The 22877-nt window shown below is 43.6% G+C and overlaps 1 protein-coding gene across 1 annotated transcript in view; it reads right to left on the reverse strand.

Moving 5' to 3' along the window:
- Positions 1–22877, reverse strand: part of LOC139557663 (inter-alpha-trypsin inhibitor heavy chain H6-like) — a 40020-nt gene that overhangs the window by 11690 nt on the left and 5453 nt on the right. The window contains exons 3-10 of the mRNA XM_071372747.1: positions 21611–21765; positions 10437–10547; positions 9888–10135; positions 8880–9049; positions 8604–8720; positions 8031–8202; positions 7334–7794; positions 5963–7175 (exon numbers count right to left, since the gene is read on the reverse strand). Coding sequence (XP_071228848.1) covers positions 5963–7175; positions 7334–7794; positions 8031–8202; positions 8604–8720; positions 8880–9049; positions 9888–10135; positions 10437–10547; positions 21611–21765 — 2647 coding nt within the window. The remainder of the gene's footprint in view (positions 1–5962; positions 7176–7333; positions 7795–8030; positions 8203–8603; positions 8721–8879; positions 9050–9887; positions 10136–10436; positions 10548–21610; positions 21766–22877) is intronic.

A 22877-nucleotide genomic window follows, 5' to 3' on the forward strand; every position in this document is an offset into this window, starting at 1 on the left:
TGTGCCCTAGTGGGCTAAACCAGCATGGCGGCTTGTTAGACCAAAGGGAAGTGGGGGTCGACTGAGAAGTCACTACAGAGTTAATAATTATAACAATTGAAATGCTAATCCTTTGCACATGAACGCTCACTCATTCGGGAACAATTGCAATCAATATATATATATTTACGCTCAGTGTGTCGTCTTGATCGCTGTTGAAAAGTTAGTTTCTGTTGGAGAGTTTCCGTCCTCTCTCTCTCTCTGTCGTGGTTAGAGTGGATAGTTCAGAGTGACATTCATTCGTGTTGTTGTAGAATGGATGTTTCGGCGGTTGTCGTTCTACGCGTTCAATGATACCGAATTCATAGCTGCAGACAAGTAATTAATATCAAAGACTTGTTCTTATTCTGTCGGTATCATTAGTCTACGAGTTTAACCACGTGGTATGGTTAAAAGATTCAGCAGTCTGGTCTCAAACCTTGGCCCTCTCGTTATCGAGGTAAGCTGGTCCGCAACCTTTAGCCATCTCGTAATTGAGGTAAGCTCGGTCTGGTGATAGAAAACCCGAGTGGGGGTTTTATTCGGAAGGGCCGAAAAAGGGCTGTCCCAGGATGCCTGACCCTAACTGGGCTTATGGGCGGTCCTCTGATTTAGTTCAACTCAAAAGGGAATTGGAGTTTCCTTCATTAAAACAGTCCAAAATCACATTACACCATTTTACAAACAGTATCATACTCACTCATTCATCTTATACAACAATTAGATGTAAACCTCATATCTGAGTCTATTATATAAACAGCGTTATGGTAATGTGGCCGCACTGTCTCCCATGAGCTTCCCCAAGTTGTAACAAACGGACCAGTTCGTAGCTGGATTCTTCACCGATCTTTTATACCTTCTCCGGAACGTAAATGTTGTTCGGACCTCAAGTTCTGTGAGGTGGAAGAAATTCCTTTGTTTTCTATGAAAGCTCACTGTCTCCTCATGCACACAGTATAGAGGCAATCTCTTCCAGGAATTTACGACCTCTCTGACCACAGCAGCCTAGTTGTAGGGGGCAGGAAGAGGCAGGGAGAGGGGGATGGGGCTCGCTGTACCCAAATAGGGCAATGTCATGACAGTACCGTTCTTTATTCATGTAGCGCGCCAAATTCAAATATATTACTACAAAAATCTAGCTTTCATGAAATCACACATGAAAGACATCAAATTAAAGCTACACATGTTGTGAATCCAGCCAACATGTCTGATTTCAAAAAGGAAAGCACACCAAACAATTATGTTAGCTCAGTACACAGCCACAGAAAAACACAGCCATTTTCCCAGCAAAATATAGTAGTAACAAAAAGCAGAAATAGAGATAAAATGAATCACTAACCTTCGAACATCTTCATCAGATGACACTCATATGACATCATGTTACACAATACATTTATGTTTTGTTCGATAATGTGCATATTTATATCCACAGATCTCGGTTTACATTGGCTCCATGTTCAGAAATGCATCCAAAATATCCAGAGTAATTACTGAGAGCCAAGTCAAATAACAGAAATACTCATAAACTTTGATGAAAGATACATGTTTTACATATAATTAAAGATACACTTGTTCTTAATGCAACCGCTGTGTCAGATTAAAAAAAAAACTTTACGTAAAAAGCACGCCATGCAATAATCTGAGACGGCGCTCAGATTTAACAACATTTCTCCGCCATGTTGGAGTCAACAGAAATACTAAATTACATCATAAATATTCCCTTACCTTTGATTATCTTCATCAGAATGCAGTGCCAGGAATCCTAGTTCCACAATAAATCGTTGTTTTGTTCGATAATGTCCATTACTTATGTCCAATTAGCTAATTTTGATAGCATGTGTAGTACACGTGTCCAAACGCTCGCGCAGCTGCAGGCAAACGTCAGATGAAAACTTCAAAAAGTTATATTAGAAGTCGAATAAACTGGTCAAACTTAGTAGAGAATCAATCTTCAGGATGTTGTTATCATATATATCCAATAACGTTCCAACCGGAGCATTCTTTTCAGTCTCTATAAGTAATGGAACGCATGGCGATATCATGAGAAAAGTGCGTGACCAAGAACTGGCACTCTGCCAGACCACTGACTCAAACACCTCCCATCCGGTCCCACAACACAGCATAAGCTTCATTCCACGTTCTACTGACTGTTGACATCTAGTGGAAGGCGTAGGAAGTGCAAACAGATCCATATATTACAGGGAATTGAATAGGCGATGACTTTAACATTGACCACACTCAGAATTCTCACTTCCTGTTTGGATTTTTTTCTCAGGTTTTTGCCTGCAATATGAGTTCTGTTATACTCACAGACATCATTCAAACAGTTTTAGAAACTTCGGAGTGTTTTCTATCCAATAGTAATACTAATATGCATATATTAGCATCTGGTACAGAGTAGAGGCAGTTCACTATGGGCACGCAATTCATCCAAAAGTGAAAATGCTGCCCCCTATATCAAAGAAGTTAAGCAAAAATGTGAGTGAGCCCACTCCCTTGGCTGAGAAGCAACCCCACACATGAATGGTCTCAGGATGCTTTACTGTTGGCATGACACAGGACTGATGGTAGCGCTCACCTTGTCTTCTCCGGACAAGCTTTTTTCCGCATGCCACAAACAATCGGAAAGGGGATTCATCAGAGAAAATTACTTTACCCCAGTCCTCAGCAGTCCAATCCCTGTGCCTTTTGCAGAATATCAGTCTGTCCCTGAAGTTTTTCCTGGAGAGAAGTGGCTTCTTTGCTGCCCTTCTTGACACCAGGCCATCCTCCAAAAGTATTCGCCTCACTGTGCGTGCAGATGCACTCACACCTGCCTGCTGCCATTCCTGAGCAAGCTCTGTACTGGTGGTGCCCCGATCCCGCAGCTGAATCAACTTTAGGAGACGGCCCTGGCGCTTTCTGGACTTTCTTGGGTGCCCTGAAGCCTTCTTCACAACAATTTAACCGCTCTCCTTGAAGTTCTTGATGATCCGATAAATGGTTGATTTAGGTGCAATCTTACTGGCAGCAATATCCTTGCCTGTGAAGCCCTTTTTGTGCAAAGCAATGATGATGGCACGTGTTTCCTTGCAGGTAACAATGATTCCAAGCACCACCCTCCTTTTGAAGCTTCCAGTCTGTTATTCGAACTCAATCAGCATGACAGAGTGATCTCCAGCCTTGTCCTCGTCAACACTCACACCTGTGTTAACGAGAGAATCACTGACACGATGTCAGCTGATCCTTTTGTGGCAGGGCTGAAATGCAGTGGAAATGTGTTTTGGGGATTCAGTAAATTTGCATGGCAAAGAGGGACTTCGCAATTAATTGCAATTCATCTGATCACTCTTCATAACATTCTGGAGTATATGCAAATTGCCATCATACAAACTGAAGCAGCAGACTTTGTGAAAATGTATATTTGTGTCATTCTCAAAACTTTTGGCCACGACTGTAGAACGTAGAATTTCCCACCGCCCAAGGTGCATCAGGTTTTCCAATCTGATAACCGCTTCTCCGCTCCTAGCCTTCAGTGCGCACCTGCGCTCGCGTAGCAGGCCTTGTGCGCAGACAGACGCTCCTGACTCAGCGAGTTCCAACTCCAGAAAGGTGTAGATAAAAATAAAGGCCTTTTCAATTCAAAATCTTTGTACAAGTATATTTTGTAAAATAGAGATAGATCTAAAAATAGTTATATACAGCATCCACCTTTACATCAAAAGTATTTGGTTCTGTAAACAGGATCAGGGTCATTAAAACATAACTCTTAAATTTGATCTCAAGGATCACACGGACAGACTGATTGGCTACCATCTTTGATTTGCTCAATGGCGCTTTCTCCCCTCTCTCTGTCATCTGGAGAGAGAGGGGAGAAAGAGGTCAAGGCTTAAGGTAGTTCTGTGTGAGTGAGACAAGTGGACTCAATAGGCTGAGTGAATGAGTAGTGGATGTGGTCCACCTTTTTTTCCTAAGTGGTTGACAAAGTTGTCTGCAGATAGGGAGGAGGGAGACTCACAATGAGTCACCCAGCCATGGAGCAGGAGAGGAGGGCCGAGGGAGGAAAGGGGACAGTGTGAGTTGTAGTATGCGGAAAGGGCAAAGAGGCAGAAGGGAAAAGGATTTAGCAGAAGGGAGAGATGATAGGATAGAAGAGGAGAGAGTAGTGGGAGAGAGAGCGAGAGAGAGATTGTGAAGGCGCATGACCATCTGGGTAGGGACTGAGTGGTTAGGGTTGGAGGAAAGGAGACAGAAAAGGAAAAAGGAAATTAGTGATCAGAGACCTGTGGGGTGGGGGGTTGCAGTGAGATTAGTAGGCAAACAGCCTCTAGTAAAGATGAGGTCGAGCATATTGCCTGCCTTGTGAGTTGGAGGGGATTGTGAAAGGGTGAGGTCAAGAGGAAAGGAGGGGAGATTTGGAAATAAATTAATTGAAGGCAGACGTCGGGAGGTGGAAGTCACCAAGTACAAAGAGCAGTGAGCTATCGTCAGGAAATTAGCTTATCAAGGTGTCAAGCTCATTGAGGAACTCTCTAAGGGCACCTGGTGGGCGATAGATGACAAGTGACAGTGACAGCATGGAATTCAAATGAGAAGATGGACAGGTCAGAGAGGGAGAACAGAGAAAATCTCCACAGCCAGATGCTCTCAGACTATGAGAGAAAACATAGTCAGGTGAAGAAAGAGCAGCTGGAGTAGCAGTGTTCTCTGTGGTGATCCATGTCTCCCTCAGGGCCAAAAGTCAAGGGTCTGAAGGGCAGCATAGGCTGAGATGAACTCAACTTTCTTGACCGCCGATCAGCAGTTCCAAAAACTACCAGAGACCCGGAATTCCACATGGATTGTGCGCACAGGGTACACTAAATTAGAAGTGGAACATCTGTAAAGCCTACAGGGAGTGGTGCGAACAGGTATAGGAAACACACACATAAGCTACAAAAGAGCAAAATTAGATAATCGGTAAATAACTAGGTAAGATACTCAAGTGAGAGAGGGGTGTAGCGCCTCCCTCTCTTTCCTTCCTCCAACAACTCCACAGAACAATTCGTCAAAACCGCCTTTGTTTCCTTGACAAAAGCGCCACTGACACGCCCGCCGCTTAGAGCTGCTGCTGTGAAACCAGGGGAGACTGAAGAAGTAACAATAATTGCTAACTGCCTAGAAGAGGTGGAGAACACAACCCCCTGTACTAATTGCTGATTGCCTAGGAGAGGTGAAACCACTCCCCCCCAATACAGCCACTGATAACAAAACAAGTCACAAACTGCCCTGCCCCTTGATCCTGGTTGATGTGTGAAAACTATCTGAAACTTATAAGCAGTCAGCAGTTCACACACCAAGTATTCTACTGGGAAAACAGGCAGCACTTAAAGTAGATGGCCATAGCTAGCAAAAAAACAGTACTAGACCACAACAGATAAAGACAAAACAAATTATACTTATCACTCCTGGCGATATCAGGAGTCCTCTAGCTATCCTCTAGCTATTGTACTAGTACTTCTCTGATAGACAGGTACAAAATATGGACTGTAAGTTCAATACCCGATACAAAGAAATGTATATAATATGTAATACTGGTATTCAGTAAATATGTATCCTCGCCTATACTTTGCATACTGCTTTTTGGAGTTCCAAGTGAAATAGACAGTAGAGAGTGGACTTATCTCTCGTGCACAGATGCACATAATTGATATTGTAGCATCTGTCAACAGACTGTGGGATGCGACGACTAACAAAGAACATTGTTCCAGTGAGCTGTTTTTTTGTCACTGATTATTTGGACAAATCACGATTTTGCAGGTGCTCGCATCTTTACAATTTTGGAAGGGGAGGGACATTTGACCCATAGACTTGCACGGAATTTGAGAGAGAGGGGGGAGGAGCTACCATTCTAGTTTATTTTCTAAGATCTGGCACAATTACGCAAGATTTTAGTTCTGGTTTCCGAGATTAGTGGAAGACCTACCCAATAGTCCTGCAGCCTCCCACAGTTTTGGTCCGTCTGTAACGCCTGGCATGGGGGCAAACGTGGCAGAGACAAAGGTGGCAATCTGGTCCACATCTGGGTCTGTGTCTGTGTTACTGCCCTGTGGAGCTGGAGTAGGGGGGACATACTTAAGACTGTACAGGTGTGTGGTGACCTGACGTTGGTTGGCATCAGCGGCAGACATGGTGGCGTTTTCTGAGGAAGAGGAGGATGAGAGGGATATTCTAACTGGCGGGAGGACTGTTCTAACAGAGATGGGCAGGGGCGTAGTGGGTTTCCCAGGCTGTGGAGCAGGGGTTGGGTCGGCTCTGACTGAGGTGGTGGTGGTAGTGGAGGTAGTGGTATTCACAGTTGTAGGGACTGTAGTCTTTACTGTTTTGCTTTGGGTGGTAGTGGTGGTGGTTGTAGGGATGGTCTTCACTGTGGTGGGTGGAGGGGTTGTGGTGGTGGTTTTCCCAGGTGCAGGAGCGGTGGCTGTTTTGAGCGAGTTGGGCAGGGGGGTACTGACTATTCTGGCAGGAGGGGCAGGAGCAGTTTTAGGAGAGCTGGGAGGAGGGGTAGGGGTTTTCCCTGAGAGAGGCACAGGGACGGTTTTGACAGCACTGGGGCTGGGGGTGGTAGTTGTAGTGGTTTTCCTGGGGGATGGTGGAGCCACTGTTTTCGCTGGGTTGGGTTTTGTTGGTGGGGTGGAGCCCTTTCTGGGTTGAGGTGGTTGGAGAGGTGGAGGCTTTGTGACAAGAGGATCTGGTTTAGCTTTGATCATCCTGGTCTTTTTCACAGGGATTGGGGAGGCTATGTTGGTGGCAGGTGTGTGGGCTACTGTGGTTGTTGTAGTAGCTCTGGTGGTGGTGGGTCGAACCGTTGTAGTTGACGCTGAGGTAGGAATTTCATCGGCATCAGGCTTAACTACAACGAGGGAAGTAACAGGCGTGACAAAGTTGTACTTGAGGGAGAGGTTGGTGGCCTTCTCTCCCAGCAGTTTCTGTATGTTCGGGTCAGTGGTGTTCAGTTTGGCCAGCAGCAGCTCTTTGATAGTGAAGTAAGCCCAGAGACGCCGTACGAAGCTGGGGATTCCATTCATGCCCGCAGGGCAGCCCATAGAGAGCACTGTCCTATTCCCCTCTCCATTAGACACCAACACCTCATTCTCCACATTCACCTTCTGCTTGGAGCCACTGGCCGTCAGAGACACCTGAGAAGAAAATACAAAAGTAGAGAAGAGAAGATAAGAGAAGATACATCTTTATTTGCCATTACAATATGAATAATTCAAGTGGACATTTCCTTTCATCTTATGGCATAAACAATTGACAAACACAGATCAAGCAACATGATCTAAATGATACAAACCTTCAGGTCCCTGACCCCTGGCCTGACCTTCCCTGTGACCACCAGCTCGGAGCCCTGGAAGTAGTTAGGGAAGAGGGAGCGTGTGACGTCAAAGGCCTGGTCGTCCATGTAGGTCAGCTGGATGTCTGACAGTAGCGGACTGGCCACCTCATCGTAGAATCCCTTCAGCTGGAGTGCGGCGTCCGCATCCTCGTACACCATCCTCGCCACGCCGCGGTTGTCCAGTGCCAGGCGCCGTAGCAAAGGGAAGTCGGCGTCGTCCCCGAAAGCCAGGCCGAACAGAGAGGTGGCCCCCAGGGCGCTCTTAGCGTTGCTCAGGATGAAGTCACCGGATGTCACACCGATGGTAGCCTCACCGTCCGTCAGGAAGATGACCAGAGGGACCCGGCGGGTGCCACCGGAGGAGGAGGGAGGGTTGACCAGCTGGGCGGCTGAGAGGAGGGCTGCATTGATGTTGGTCCCTGGAGGATAGAGGGACAAATGGGAAGGAGACGTGGAGCAGAGAGGTAGGGGTGGAGGTGGAAGGAATGGAGGATGCAGAAGAAGAGGGAGAAGAGGAGACAGAAGAGGAGGAAAAAGGGTAGGTAAAAGATGGAATGAAATAAAGAAGAGAGAAATACCGACAGTGTTTTCATGGTCTTGTCAGGTTGCGGCAGATATAATGCAATTCAAGTACATCAGACTCAATCCCACTCACATCCTTCAGCGATGATCCTCTTGACAAAGTCCTTAGCGTCTCGTATGTTACTCCGCGTGGCCCTCACTGTGCGACCCTTCTTCCAGGTGTGGACCTTGTCTGAGAAAGTGATGATGTTGAAGTGGTCCTCCTCACGCAGGTCTCCCAGGATTGTGGACATCGCCTGCTTTGTCTGGTCCACACAAATGCAGAGAGAAGAGAAAGGATCAATTATTGATCTATATAATGTAGAGTCAATGTTGTCATTCTTGTCTAAATGAATGAGGTGCAGCTGGGTGCAATGTGAAAGAGGTACAGTTGTAGGATCTTAATTTGATCACTCTTTGTAGCTGAGAATTTTGCAGAAAATGCAGATGAGCTTCGTGATTTACACAAATTCACTGAAAACCCACACTAACACACGGTTATATTAACAATATTTCACTTTTCATGGAGCCTACTTTTGGCCAGCTAATAGCCTAACCACCGATCAAGCAACATTATGGACTAAATGTTCAAATCCTGTTGCTGCATTATTTTGCTGTGACAATATAGGTCAAATAAATAAATACATCTGTAATACTTCTACTGTACCTGTTTGATCTTGGTGCCAATCATGGAGCCACTGACATCAATGACAAAGATGACATCCTTGGGGACAACAGGAAGCCCCCGAGGTGCAAAGTAGTGGACAAAGTATCCATCAAACACCTGAGAGAGGCCAAAAGAAGAGAATAATAACTCACTTGATTAGATTATTGTCTCACTAGATACTGTCATTTGTACAGTATTTGTTGTGTAGGACTTTGGTCCTAGACAGTGTGTAGTGCTTGTGCAAGCGTGTATGCATGGGTGTGTGTGTGTGCTGACCTGTATGTCCCCTATAAGGTCACTGAGTTCTACATCGTACTGGATGATGTAGTCAGCGTTGAGTCCCTTAGAAGAGGCACTGCTCTGCTGCTGCAGGCTGGGGCTGTAGTGCACATGGGCACAACGAGGGTTCTGCTGGACCTGGGTGGAGGCTGGAGCCTCAGACTCACCTGGATGGAAGAGAAGGGAGGCCAGAGAACACCCAGTCAGTTCACAGACAGTCATTGTGCATGTTTGAGATATACTACAGTATGTTGAAGTCGGACTGCACACAATCACACAACTACAAATCACCCTACTATACAATAACTACTCATTATTTTTTTTAAGTTTAATTGTCACTGATAGATTTGGTTTCTGAGCTTGAACTATTATTAATCATTAGTTATAAAAGAGACATGAGGGGTGCCATAATGAAGCTTGGGAGGGGCTGAGTGCAGGGAACACGGTCACATGTGGAAGTACTGACAAGGGGAAGAACCGTTTAAGGCCCATATCACTCAGCTCCCTGACTAGCAATAATGATGCAATGTTTAGCGATAAGGAGGAGACTCCACCCAAAGTGGGGTATGCATACTACCACGGGGGAAACCATGTTTTTTGTCTAATGCAGCTGTATTGACCCTCTGGGCAGAATAAACTTGGTTTGAAGCTTCCATCGTGTCCGTTGAGTTTGTACTCTGAAAATTAGAACCTAACATCACACACCGGATAGGTGGAGTGAAACGTGTTGTTTTACAGGGTCAGCCATAGTAGTACAGCACCCTTGGAGCAATTTAGAGTTAAGTGCCTTGCTCAATATTTTTCACCTTGTCGGCTCAGTTATTCCAACCAGCAACATTTCGGTTACCGTCCCAATGCTCGTCCCAATGCTCTAACCACTAGGCTACCAGCCATTAGTGATTCTGCGCCTTGACTTGCTCAAACTGATGCCCTAAACATGCTGATTGTATTACAACTAGTACTACTACTACAATGAACATTGATGGTTGTCTTTTCCTATGTTACCTGTGACAGTGTTGGAGAGCAGTCGACTGGTCTTCAGCGGGAGGACCTTAATGAAGCTGAGTCCTGTCCTCTCTGCAATACTGACGTCCAGGGTGAGGTTAGTGACCAGTCCTCCAGGCCTCAGACCCAGGGTCAGTTCATAGCGACCCAACCTGCGGGGCAGCAGCTCCTCGTAGGACAGAGAGAAGGACATCCGGGTCCCCGAGGGAACACTCATCGCCACGCGGAACTTCTCGATCTCCCTCTCTCTGAGACCACAGCAGAGGAGAAACAACAGAGAGAGACAGTATTGGAGTGATGGTGTCAGTGGTCTATGGTGAACCTGAAAGAATGGCTGAGAGAGCATTGAGGGAATGGAGTAGGATCCAGACTAAAGTGATAGAAAGATGTGAGTGGATGTGGTGGGTGGGTGATGGATGTCTGATTTGTACTGCAGAAAATCTAGAGAAAAATGGAAGTAGTTTGTTACTCTTTCATACAAAACATAGAAATCTGAATAAAACACATATCAAAGAGTGAACGTGGAATCAAATACTTTTTCAGACTGACTTGGTGGCAACAAGTCCAGCTGTTTTTCCTTGTTTCTTGGCTGCGTCATATATCTTCCTGGCGGCGCTCCGTTCCTTCACCTGGGCGATGTACACTTTGTCATTGGAGGTGCTGTGGGATAAGAGGACAGAAATAAAGTAAAATAGCCCTCTGGGTAACTCACAATGGTCAGACTATGTGAACAAACATGCTTTGGTCTCATAGATTGAAAACGTCAAGGTTTATTGACAGTAAATAGACTTTCCTTTACCATAAATGTACTTTCCTTATGGTAACTATTTGTATTATCAGTCACGTGTTACAAAACAATAATATACTGTACTTCACAGCATTCGAGTTGGACTAAGATGGGGGAAATACAGTACCAGTCAAAAGTTTGGACACACGTACTCATTCAAGGGTTTTTCTTTATTTTTACTATTTTCCACATTGTAGAATAATAGTGAAGACATCAACACTATGAAATAACACATATGGAATCATGTAGTAACCAAAAGTGTTAAACAAATCAAAATATATTTTAGATTTTAGATTCTTCAAAGTAGCTACCCTTTGCCTTGATGACAACTTTGCACACTCTTGGCATTCTCGAAACCAGCTTCATGAGGTAGTCACCTGTAATGATTTAAATTAACAGGTGTGCCTTGTTAAAAGTTAATTTGTGGAATTTCTTTCCTTCTTAATGTGTTTGAGCCAATCAGTGGTGTTGTGACAAGATAGGGGTGTATACAGAAGATTTGGTAAAAGACCAAGTCCAACTCAAATAAGCAAAGATAAATGACAGTCCATCATTACTTTAAGACATGAAGGTCAGTCAATGCGGAACATTTAAAGAACTTTGAAAGTTTTTTCAAGAGCAGTCGCAAAAACTGACAAGCACTATGATGAAACTGGCTCTCATGAGGACCGCCACAGGAAAGGAAGACCCAGAGTTACCTCTGGTGCAGAGGATAAGTTCATTAGAGTTACCAGCCTCAGAAATTGCATCCCAAATAAATGCTTCACAGAGTCATAGTCAATCAATCAATAATATAATAATATTAGCAACATTTTTTATTTTCAATTCACAATCTGTAGAAATAATGAGAATAGAAAGTTTCAGAACTTTTGTGAAACATCACAGCACAGTTGAAAAATATATGGCAAATAGAAATCCAATATGAATGGTGTTCAGAGATAGATGGGAGGGGTTGAATGGAGCTGAAGGTTGGGACTAATAACAACAAATAATAACAAGATAACTAATGTAAAACATACTGTGCCGTTAAAACGTATATAGGTTAAGAACTTTTGTGAAAGAGCACAGTTTGAAAGATATGGCAAATAGAAGTCAAACCGGATGGACATCAGAAAGAGATGGGAGAGGTTGAGAAGGGACAGGAGTAAAAACAAACAAAATAGAACTACTGTAAAATAGACTGTGTCCATAAAATGTATATATTATGTATAAGCTGGAAGTTGAGGCCTAAGCGTTGTTGTTCACCAGTTCACTCCAATTAGGGGAGGAGTGGTAGGTTTAGAAAGTAATAAAGGAAAATATATATTTAAAAAGATATCGATATATATATATTTATGTATGTATGTGTATTTATAAATTATGTATGTATGTGTTGTCGTGGAAATTGGAAGATTGTGTTATAATGCTTGTATTGCATTATAATGGTTGTTTTATTCGACAGAACAGAGTGTTCTGTTAACTATTGTGTGTGTGTTCTACTGAGGATGGGCCTCTATGAGATAACACTGACAGAGGAGATTTACAATGTCTTTGGGTGATAAAACCTAAAGAGCATTCCAGAGAACATGAGGTAATGGTTCTGTGCTATGAAGTACCAGGAACGAGATTAGAACCTCGTCTTAGGGACCAAACTGAACGATAATTTATAGCGAATGCTATCTGGCTACGGGATACTCCTTTCCATTTATAAAGTCTTCCTTTGTGAATTGTTCCTAATATCTGTGGTTTGTTATGTTGACTAGGGGGGGTGGATCTTTGCTATAAAAGATCTCAGTAGCCATTGTGTAGTCACTTTCAATGGTTCATTAGAAATGGTGCATCATTGAAAGTCATTGCTATTGCAAAGCTCTTATTATTAAAGATGTAGTTTAAGTATAACTCTGACTCGTGTGTGTTAAGTTTAACTCTCCTCATTTGGTAATACAGAAATTAACCACCACAGTGTACATGTATGTATTTATATGTGTGCATGTATGTATGTTTATGTGTCTATATGTACAGTACCACTCAAAAGTTTGGACACACGTTCAAGGGTTTTTCTTTATTTTTTTTTACTATTTTCCACATTGTAGAATAATAGTCCACTTGCACTTTTACTATTTTCCACATTGTAGAATAATAGTCCACTTGCACAAAGGCGGAGGTAGCGGTCCTGCTGCTGGGTTGTTGCCCTTCTACGGCCTCCTCCACGTCTCCTGATGTACTGGCCTGTCTCCTGGTAGCGCCTCCATGCTCTGGACACTACGCTGACAGACACAGCAAACCTTCTTGCCACAGCTCGCACTGATGTGCCATCCAGGATGAGCTGCACTACCTGAGCCACTTGTGTGGGTTGTAGACTCCGTCTCATGCTACCACTAGAGTGAAAGCACCGCCAGCATTCAAAAGTGACCAAAACATCAGCCAGGAAGCATAGGAACTGAGAAGTGGTCTGTGGTCACCACCTGCAGAACCACTCCTTTATTGGGGGTGTCTTGCTAATTGCCTATAATTTCCACCTTTTTTCTATTCCATTTGCACAACAGCATGTGAAATTTATTGTCAATCAGTGTTGCTTCCTATGTGGACAGTTTGATTTCACAGAAGTGTGATTGACTTGGAGTTACATTGTGTTGTTTAAGTGTTCCCTTTATTTTTTTGAGCAGTGTATATATATATTTGCAAAAAAAATATATGGGGAATATCTACAATATTAAAGCTGATCTACCACCCAAAAAAAAAAATGCTTCTCAGAGTTCAAGTAACAGACACATCTCAACATCAACTGTTCAGTGTGAATCAGGTCTTCGTGTTCGAATTGCTGCAAAGAAAACAATACTAAAGGACACCAATAAGAATAAGAGACTTGCTTTGGCCAAGAAACACGAGCAATGGACATTAGACTAGAGGAAATCTGTCTTTTGGTCTGATGATTCCAAATTTTAGATTTTTGGTTCCAACCGCCGTGTCTTTGAGATGCAGATTAGGTGAACGGATGATCTCTCCAGGTGTGGTTCCCACCGTGAAGCATGGAGGAGCTGTGATAGTGTTGGTGTGCTTTACTGGTGACACTGTGGGTGATTTAATTAGAATTCAAGGCACACTTAACCAACATGCCTACCACAGCATTCTGCAGCGATACGCCATCCCATCTGGTTTGCACTTAGTGGGACTATCATTTCTTTTTCAAAAGGACAATGACCAAACACACCTCCAGGCTGTGTAAGGGCTATTTGACCAAGAAGGAGAGTGATGGAGTGCTGCATCAGATGACCTGGCCTCCACAATCATCCGACCTCAACCCAATTGAGATGGTTTGGGATGAGTTGGACAGCAGAGTGAAGGAATAGCAGCAAACAAGTGCTCAGTATATGTGGGAACTCCTTCAAAACTGTAGGAAAAACATTCCAGGTGAAGCTGGTTGAGAGAGTGCCAAGAGTGTGCAAAGCTGTCATCAAGTCAAAGGGTAGCTACTTTGAAGAATCTCAAATATGAAATATATTTTGATTTGTGTAACACTTTTTTGGTTACTACATGATTCCATATGTGTTATTTCATAACTTTGATGTCTTCACTATTATTCTACAATGTAGAATGAGTAGATGTGTCCAAACTTTTGACTGGTACTATATGTATCATGTTGGTTTACATATTAAGTTCAAAACATGCTAGAGAAGGAAGATGGTGTCAGACAAAGGGTGAGAGGAGGGAGTCATTTCTCTCTGAAAACATAATGGTCTGCGTCAAAAAAATTGCAACCTATTCCCTATAGTGCACTTTTGACCAGGGTACAAGGGATTACTGGAAAGAGATCCAGTAACCCCCTAAAACCCCCTCATTGGCACCCTGCAACCTACACCCAACCCTTTCTCAGCCATATGGGTCCTGGTCAAAAGTAGTGCACTACATTGCATTCGGAAAGTATTCAGACCCCTTTACTTTTTCCACATTATGTTACTTTACAGCCTTATTCGTTGCTGCACAGCTATTTTCAGGTCTCTCCAGAGATGTTAGATCAGGTTCAAGTCCGGGCTCTGGCTGGGACTCTCAATGACATTCACAGATTTGTGCCGGAGCCACTCCTGTGTTGTCTTGGATGTGCACTTAGGGTCGCAGTCCTGTTGGAAGGTGAACCTTAGCCCCAGTCTGAGGTCCTGAGCGCTCTGGAGAAGGTTTTCAAATCAAATCAAATCAAATTGTATTAGTCACATGCGCCGAATACAACAGGTGTAGACCTTAAAGTGAAATGCTACTTACGAGCCCCGAACCAACAATGCAGTTTAACCCTCCTGCTGTGTTCCGGTCAAATTGGACTGATTTACAAGTTCTCTCAGAAAAATGTAGTTAATTGAATCTGATTGTCATAAGGTTCCATGACTTTGTCCACAAAGGGCATCTGAACACACAAAATAAATTTTCATGATTTTCATAAAATGTTGGGTGTTTTATTTAACTTTTGTACACCTGTGGTGTTCCCGGTCAAAAATGACCGGTCATTAGAAATGAATGGGTGAGACTACAGTTAGTGTATAAAATTGAGCTCAGGCACATGCCCATTCATAAGATCGACACACTTCCTCTCCCAGACCCCCACATGCATGTGTGTTTGAGCACACACACACAATGCCATACAAGATGGTGTAGCAGTCGGACGTGTGTTTGTCTTTGTCTTATCCCGTGTAAATAGCCGGTCTTATTCGTATATATCTTAATCTCACTTTCTATCTATGAACTAAATATAGTTTCCTGCAACCCGCCTCACCCAATGTGGTACGGATCTGCTATTTTTATTCTTATAACTGGAACTTCCATCAGGAGCTAGCCAGCTAACTAGCTACTAGTCTTTGTTAGCCACGGCTAGCGGTCTTCGGATGTTTGCACTCACGAGACTCCCAGTTACACAATAAATGTTATTTTTGTTCGATAAATATTACTTTTATAACAAAAAAACGCCATTTGGGTTGCGCGTTATGTTCAGAAAACTACAGCCTCGTTCCGTTCGACGAAAATTCCAAATAGTATCCGTAATGTTCGTAGAAACATGTCAAATGTTTTTTATAATCAATCCTCAGGTTGTTTTTAACATACATAATCGATAATATTTCAACCGGACCGTAACCTATTCAATAAAAGAGAGAAAGAAAATGGAGAGCTACCCCTCTGGCGCGCAGGAACTAATCAAAGGACACCTGACTAGTTTTGAAAAATCTCACTCATTTTTCAAAATAAAAGCCTGAAACTATGTCTAAAGCCTGGTCACAGCCTGAGGAAGCCATTGGAAAAGGAATATGGTTGATACCCCTTTAAATTGAAGAAAGACTGGAAATGAAACACAGATCAAAAATAATTTAAAAAAATCACTTCCAGGTTAGATTTCCTCAGGTTTTCGCCTGCAAAATCTGTTTTGTTATACTCACAGACAATATTTTGACAGTTTTGGAAACTTTGGAGTGTTTTCTATCCTAATCTGTAAATTATATGCATATTCTACAATCTGGACCTGAGAAATAGTCCGTTTACCTTGGGAACGTTATTTAAAATTAAAATTAAAATCTGACCCCTAGCGTCAAGAAGTTAAATAAGCACTCCCCATTCAAAAAGTGTAGAACTAAGAACAGATATAGCCCTTGGTTCACTCCAGACTTGACTGCCCTTGACCAGCACAAAAACATCCTGTGGCGTACTGCATTAGCATTGAATGCATTAGCATTGAAAATCTGAAGAAAAAAATAAATAATTTATCACCCTCTAAAAAAGTGCTTTCTGGACAGTTTTTCGAAATTCTTTCGATTTTATTTGTCAATTATACATGTATAAGAACTGTGTGAACATACCATTGTCATATTTTATTGTCATATTTTTTTTAACTTGTCCATAAGGCATATGTTTTGTCCATTTGCAATATGAGGAAGTCAAAAGTCGAAGTCAAAAGTCAGTGAACCATTGCCAAATGCCATAAGAAACGTCCAAAAGCAATATGAAAGTATTAAAAGTGCCAAATCAGGATGTTATGTCCATTTGCCACGTACGATCACAGGAAGTCGGTTTCCAAACCCAAAAGTCAGTGAACCGTGTCCAAATGGCATTCATACTGCCCAAATGAAATATAGCACTATGTTAAGCCATTAATCAACCTAGATGGTCTATTTGTCATGTATGATGAGGGAGAAGTGAGACTCTGTTGTTTTTTAACAATATTTTGAAAAATCTCCAAAATGACCAGGGGCCCGGGTGGGGGGTGCTCCCTACCCAACTGTAGACCCCTTGCGCCCCCCTAAAGGCATTAAAAAACATTTTAAAATGTGTTCCTGGTAACACATTCCAATCACCAGGTGCACGGCTGTCCATTTGCAATATGTTTCAATGGGTATTTACCATCACGAATTTGACATGCTCAAAAGTACTGCAGAAATGCAAAATTGACTGGCCCGATGAACTCGGGATGGCCGGGCAGTGATAGTGGTTCCTCTCCATCGCTCGTTGTGTTGATTTCATCATGTCCATTTGGTGATGTTTTTTCACTGTTGAATCTTATTGCAAATGTACTGTCCATTTGCAATATGTTTCAATAGGCATTTACCATCACGAATTTGCCATGCTCAAAAAAACTGAAGAAATGCAAAATTGACTGGCCCGATGAACAAAAACAATGACAAAAACAAAGTGATTAACCAGTCATAACTAGCCAATGGCAATGCAGATTACACAGTAAGCAACCAATCGATTAAACACAGGATATGACATCATGGAACACCCTGCTTCTTCGCTTCTAGAAACTTTAAAAAAACACAAATTAACAAACTTAGTTGTGCCATCCATCCATTTAAAAAATAATTTCATCTTGGTGAAATGGCCGGGCAGTGATAATGGTTCCTCTCCATTGCTCGATGGTGACATGAGAGAAGTGGGACTCTGTCGTTTTTTAAAGATTTTTTGAAAAATGTCCAAAATGACCGCTTGCCATGCAGTAGAAGAGAGAACAATCTATGACTAGGGTGGCTGGAGTCTTTGACAATTTTTAGGGCCTTCCTCTGACACCGCCTGGTATAGAGGTCCTGGATGGCAGGAAGCTTAGCCCCAGTGATGTACTGGGCTAATCGCACTACCCTCTGTAGTGCCTTGCGGTCGGCGGCCGAGCAGTTGCCATACCAGGCAGTGATGCAACCAGTCAGGATGCTCTCGATGATGCAGCTGTAGAACATTTTGAGGATCTGAGGACTCATGCCAAATCATTTCAGTCTCCTGAGGGGGAATAGGTTTTGTCGCGCCCTCCACACGACTGTCTGTGTGGAGGGTGTGCTTGGACCATGTTAATTTGTTGGTGATGTGGACACCAAGGAACTTGAAGCTCCTCAACCTGCTCCACTGCAGCCCTGTCGATGAGAACGGAGGCGTGCTCGGTCCTCTTTTTCCTGTAGTCCACAATTATCTTCTTTGTCTTGATCACGTTGAGGGAGAGGTTGTTGTCCTAGCACCACACGACCAGGTCTCTGACCTCCTCCATATAGGCTGTCTCGTCATTGTCGGTGATCAGGCTATTATGTCATCGGCAAACGTAATGATGGTGTTGGAGTCGTGCCTGGCCGTGCAGTCATGAGTGAACAGGGAGAACAGGAGGGGACTGCGCAAGCACCCCTGAGGGGCCCCTCTGTTGAGGATCAGCGTGGTGGATGTGTTGTTACCTACCCTTACCACCTGGGGGCGGCCCGTCAGGAAGTCCAGGATTCAGTTGCAGAGGGAGGTGTTTAGTCTATTGGTCCTTAGCTTAGTGATGAGCTTTGAGGGCACTATGGTGTTGAAAGCTGAGCTGTAGTCAATGAATAGCATTCTCACATAGGTGTTCCTTTTGTCCAGGTGGGAAAGGGCAGTGTGGAGTGCAATAGAGATTGCATCATCTGTGGATCTGTTGGGGCGGTATGCAAATTATAGTGGGTCTAGGGTTTCTGGGATAATGGTGTTGATGTGAGCCATGACCAGCCTTTCAAAGCACTTCATGGCTACAGACATGAGTGCTATGGGTCGGTAGTCATTTGGGCAGGTTCCCTTAGTGTTCTTGGGCCCAGGCACTATGGTGGTCTGCTTAAAACATGTTGGTATTATAGACTCGAACACTGAGAGATTGAAATGTCAGTGAAGACACTTGCCAGTTGGTCAGCGCATGCTCACAGTACACGTCCTGGTAATCCATCTGGCCCCGCAGCCTTGTGAATGTTTGCAAGCCCTGCCACATCCGACAAGTGTCAGAGCCGGTGTAGTACGATTCTATCTTAGTCCTGTATTGACGCTTTGCCTGTTTGATGGTTCGTCTGAGGGCATAGCAGGATTTCTTGTAAGTTTCCGGGTTAGAGTCCCACTCCTTGAAAGCGGCAGCTCTACCATTTAGCTCAGTGCGGATTTTGCCTGTAATCCATGGCTTCTGGTTGGGGTATGTACGTACGGTCACTGTGGGGACGACGTCATCTATGCACTTATTGATGAAGCCAATTACTGATGTGGTGTACTCCTCAATGCCATCGGAGGAATCCCGGAACATATTACAGTCTGGGCTAGCAAAACAGTCCTGTGGCTTAGCATCTGCTTCATCTGACCACTTGTTATTGATCTAGTCACTGGTGCTTCCTGCTTTAATTTTTGCTTGTAAGCAGGAATCAGGAGGATAGAATTATGGTCAGATTTGCCAAGGCGAGGGAGAGCTTTGTATGCGTCTCTGTGTGTTTTATTCTCGAAAGAAGATCGATCCTAATGGTTGTCCTTCTGGAAGGTTCTCCCATCTCCACAGAGGAGGATGGAGCCAGGTTTCCTCCAGACGTGACACTTGGCATTCAGGCCAAAGAGTTTAATCTTGGTTTCATCAGACCAGAGAATCTTGTTTGTCATGGTGTAAGAGTCTTTAGGTGCCTTTTGGCAAACTCCAAGCGGGCTGTCATGTGCTTTTTACTGAGGAGTAGCTTCCGCCTGGCCACTTTACCATAAAGGCCTGATTGGTGGAGTGCTGCAGAGATAGTTGTCCTTCTGGAAGATCTCCCATCTCCACAGAGGAACTCTGGAGCTCTGTCAGAGTGACCATTGAGTTCTTGGTCACCTACCTGAGCAAGGCTCTTCTCCTCCAATTTCTAAGTTTGGCCGGATGGATTCCGGTGGTGGATTCCAATCAAGTTGTAAAAACATCTTAAGGATGATCAATGGAAACAGGATGCACCTGAGCTCAATTTCGAGTCTCATAGCAAAGGGTCTGAATACTTATGTAAATAAGGTATTTCAGTTTTTTCTAAAGGGCCTGTTTTCGGATTGTCATTATGGGGTATTGTGTGTAGATTTATCAGGAAAAATAAGGCTGTAATGTAACAAAATGTGGATAAAGTCAAGGGATCTGAATACTTTCCAAAGGCACTGTATATAGGGAATAGAGTGGAATTTGGGACCCACACCTGACTACTGGAAAGAGATCGAGTAACACTTGGAAACCCCATCCATGGCCCCTGGAGAATCTACACCCAACAATTTCTCAACCATTTCCCAATCAAACTGGACCAGAGCTCACACATAGACCTTAATCCCAATCATACAGTTTCTGTGCTAAAATAAGGTCCTTTGAACAAATATATTAAAATAAAAACCAACAGGGACCAACCAAAATAAACTGCAGCCTTGAAGCAAGTCTTGTTTCAGACACAGAGCAGAATGGAATGTTGGTTTTATCAGGGTGGAAAATATAGCGGCCTGTATGTATGTGTAGCTGAGAGGGAGTGGGAACTGGGAACGGCTGCAATTGATTGACCTACACACAGAACACAAGGCCCTCAGTCCCACGTTGAGAAACGCCACTGAACTAAAGAAATAGAGTCGCACGGCTATTTTCCGAGTTAGTTGGTGACAAGCAGGCGAGTGTGTCGAGAGTGTGTCGAGTGTGTGTTGTGTGTGTGTGTGTGTGACTGACAGTAAAAGAGATTATGAGATTATTAAACTAGTTAAACTAAAACTACATGTAAATGGGTCTGTGCGTGACGTGTGTAGGCTGTGTGTCAGTATGTAGTTGTATGTGTGAGCGTGCACCTTGGCTCAGGGCCTTGGTAAACTCCGCAGGAGAGAGAGGGGGAAGAAAACAGACCAACCTCATGTCATTTTTTCTTATAACTTTCCGACGTACATTTATAAAGCCGGGTATTCATCTGCTTCTAAGGTCCCTCCGACTCTTCCCCCTTCTGAGCCGCTTCTCCTCCCAAACCCAACTACAGACTACGGTTCCTTGTTGGGTCTGTAATGTTGACTTTTTTAATCTTGTTTATATTTCTAGTTTTTTTTAAAGGAGAGTGGGAGAGTAGTTTTCTGCCCTCTTAGTAATCAAATTATGTGTCTCCTTTCCACACTGGACAGAATGTCAGTTCCTGACATAATTCCTTTGAAGTTTTTATTTGGAACCACTGACCTGACTGGTATTCAGGATTTGTTTAGTTTATTTACTACCTTATTTTACCCTGCTTTTTCTAAATTTCTATGTACTAATTTAATGTTATACTCTCTGAGGTGAGTCATACTGTCTCCCGCATGTGAACGATCCCCTTCACAGTTGAAAATAAAAGTCCTTTTGATCCTGAAGGACAATAGCCTGAGTGCCAGTCTGTTTGTGCTATAATGCCAACTCCTCGTCCCTCATTGTCAAGCATAAGGAGTTGGCAAGGGAGCAGAAACAAACTGGGACCCAGGCAAGAAGGATATCATTCCAAGGGAAAGAACAATTAATTTGATTACATGCCCACTACCTGTGATGAGGTGTCTTATAAGAACACAAGAGGGGAAAGAGAGAGAGAGAGAGAGAGAGAGAGAGAGAGAGAGAGAGAGAGAGAGAGAGAGAGAGAGAGAGAGAGAGAGAGAGAGAGAGAGAGAGAGAGAGAGAGAGAGAGAGAGAGAGAGAGAATAATAAAGTAAACTTGACTTGAAGCGTGTGATTCTGACTCACATGGTGAAGTTGGAGATGAATGCAGCAGAGGGCAGGTCCACCTCAAAGGCTGCCTCCTTGGTGACAGGTAGCTGGTTCCACACAGAGCTCTGGATTGTGGTGTGGGCATAGCGAGACACGACAGAACACCTCACATGGTAGTCTGTCACCTTCAGCTGTGAACACACAAGACACACCAAACCTTCAGCAAGGAACATTTACATTTGATCTGATGAAATCTTCATATAGCTACCCTAGTACAAAACCAATAGCGACCTCATGAAGAGCTTTGGACTTCTTGGTGTAATGGCTGTTTGACTGACAGTTGAGAAGACCCAGGTTTGAGTCCTGGTCAGGCTCTTTTGGAATTGGAAATCCAAGTATTACTGGGCTTTTTACCCTGGCTTCAGTGGCTTGACAAGTTTAGACAAATGATACTAAACCACACTCTGCAAGATATCCCTCCCACCCCCTTGTTTACTTGGCTAATTCTGGGCCCTGCTGAGACCAATCTGGTCAGCTGGGCCACATTACTGATAGGCCAGGACACACACACACACACACACACACACACACACACACACACACACACACACACACACACACACACACACAGACAAACAGACAAACAGAAAGACAGACAGACAGACAGACAGACAGACAGACAGACAGACAGACAGACAGACAGACAGACAGACAGACAGACAGACAGACAGACAGACAGACAGACAGACAGACAGACAGACAGACAGACAGACAGACAGACAGACAGACAGACAGACAGACAGACAGACAGACAGACAGACAGACAGACAGACAGACAGACAGACAGACAGACAGATGTTACTCACTGGTATCAAAGACAGTGGACAAGATTTCTGACACATCAGAGACCTATCACGTTAGAGTAATAATGGATGATTTACATTCTGTCACTGGCAACATTCAAAGCGTCAAATAAAGTGTTGCCTCCATTGAGTACTGCATGGTTTCTTACTCTGTGTGGCACACAGGTTATAACTACAGATTGCAATGAGAGTGATAGGTAGATCTTCACTTGCAGCATGACTTTTTCCTAACCTAATATTAGTGTCTTTAATCATTATGTTGCTATCCATTTCCTGATGTGGCTTTGTTTTATATTTGGTTCATTAAGAAACTGAATTCAAATATGAGTTGGTTCAGGGTTTGGTTTGATGTGGGTGTCTCTTGTGTGTGTTCGCAGGTGGGAAGCGTAAGCCAAATTATTTAGCCAATTAGCTTCAGCCGGCTGGTGTGCGACCGTGGC

The sequence above is a fragment of the Salvelinus alpinus genome, chromosome 28 (assembly GCF_045679555.1).
Source record: "Salvelinus alpinus chromosome 28, SLU_Salpinus.1, whole genome shotgun sequence".
Classification (NCBI taxonomy): Eukaryota; Metazoa; Chordata; class Actinopteri; order Salmoniformes; family Salmonidae; genus Salvelinus; species Salvelinus alpinus.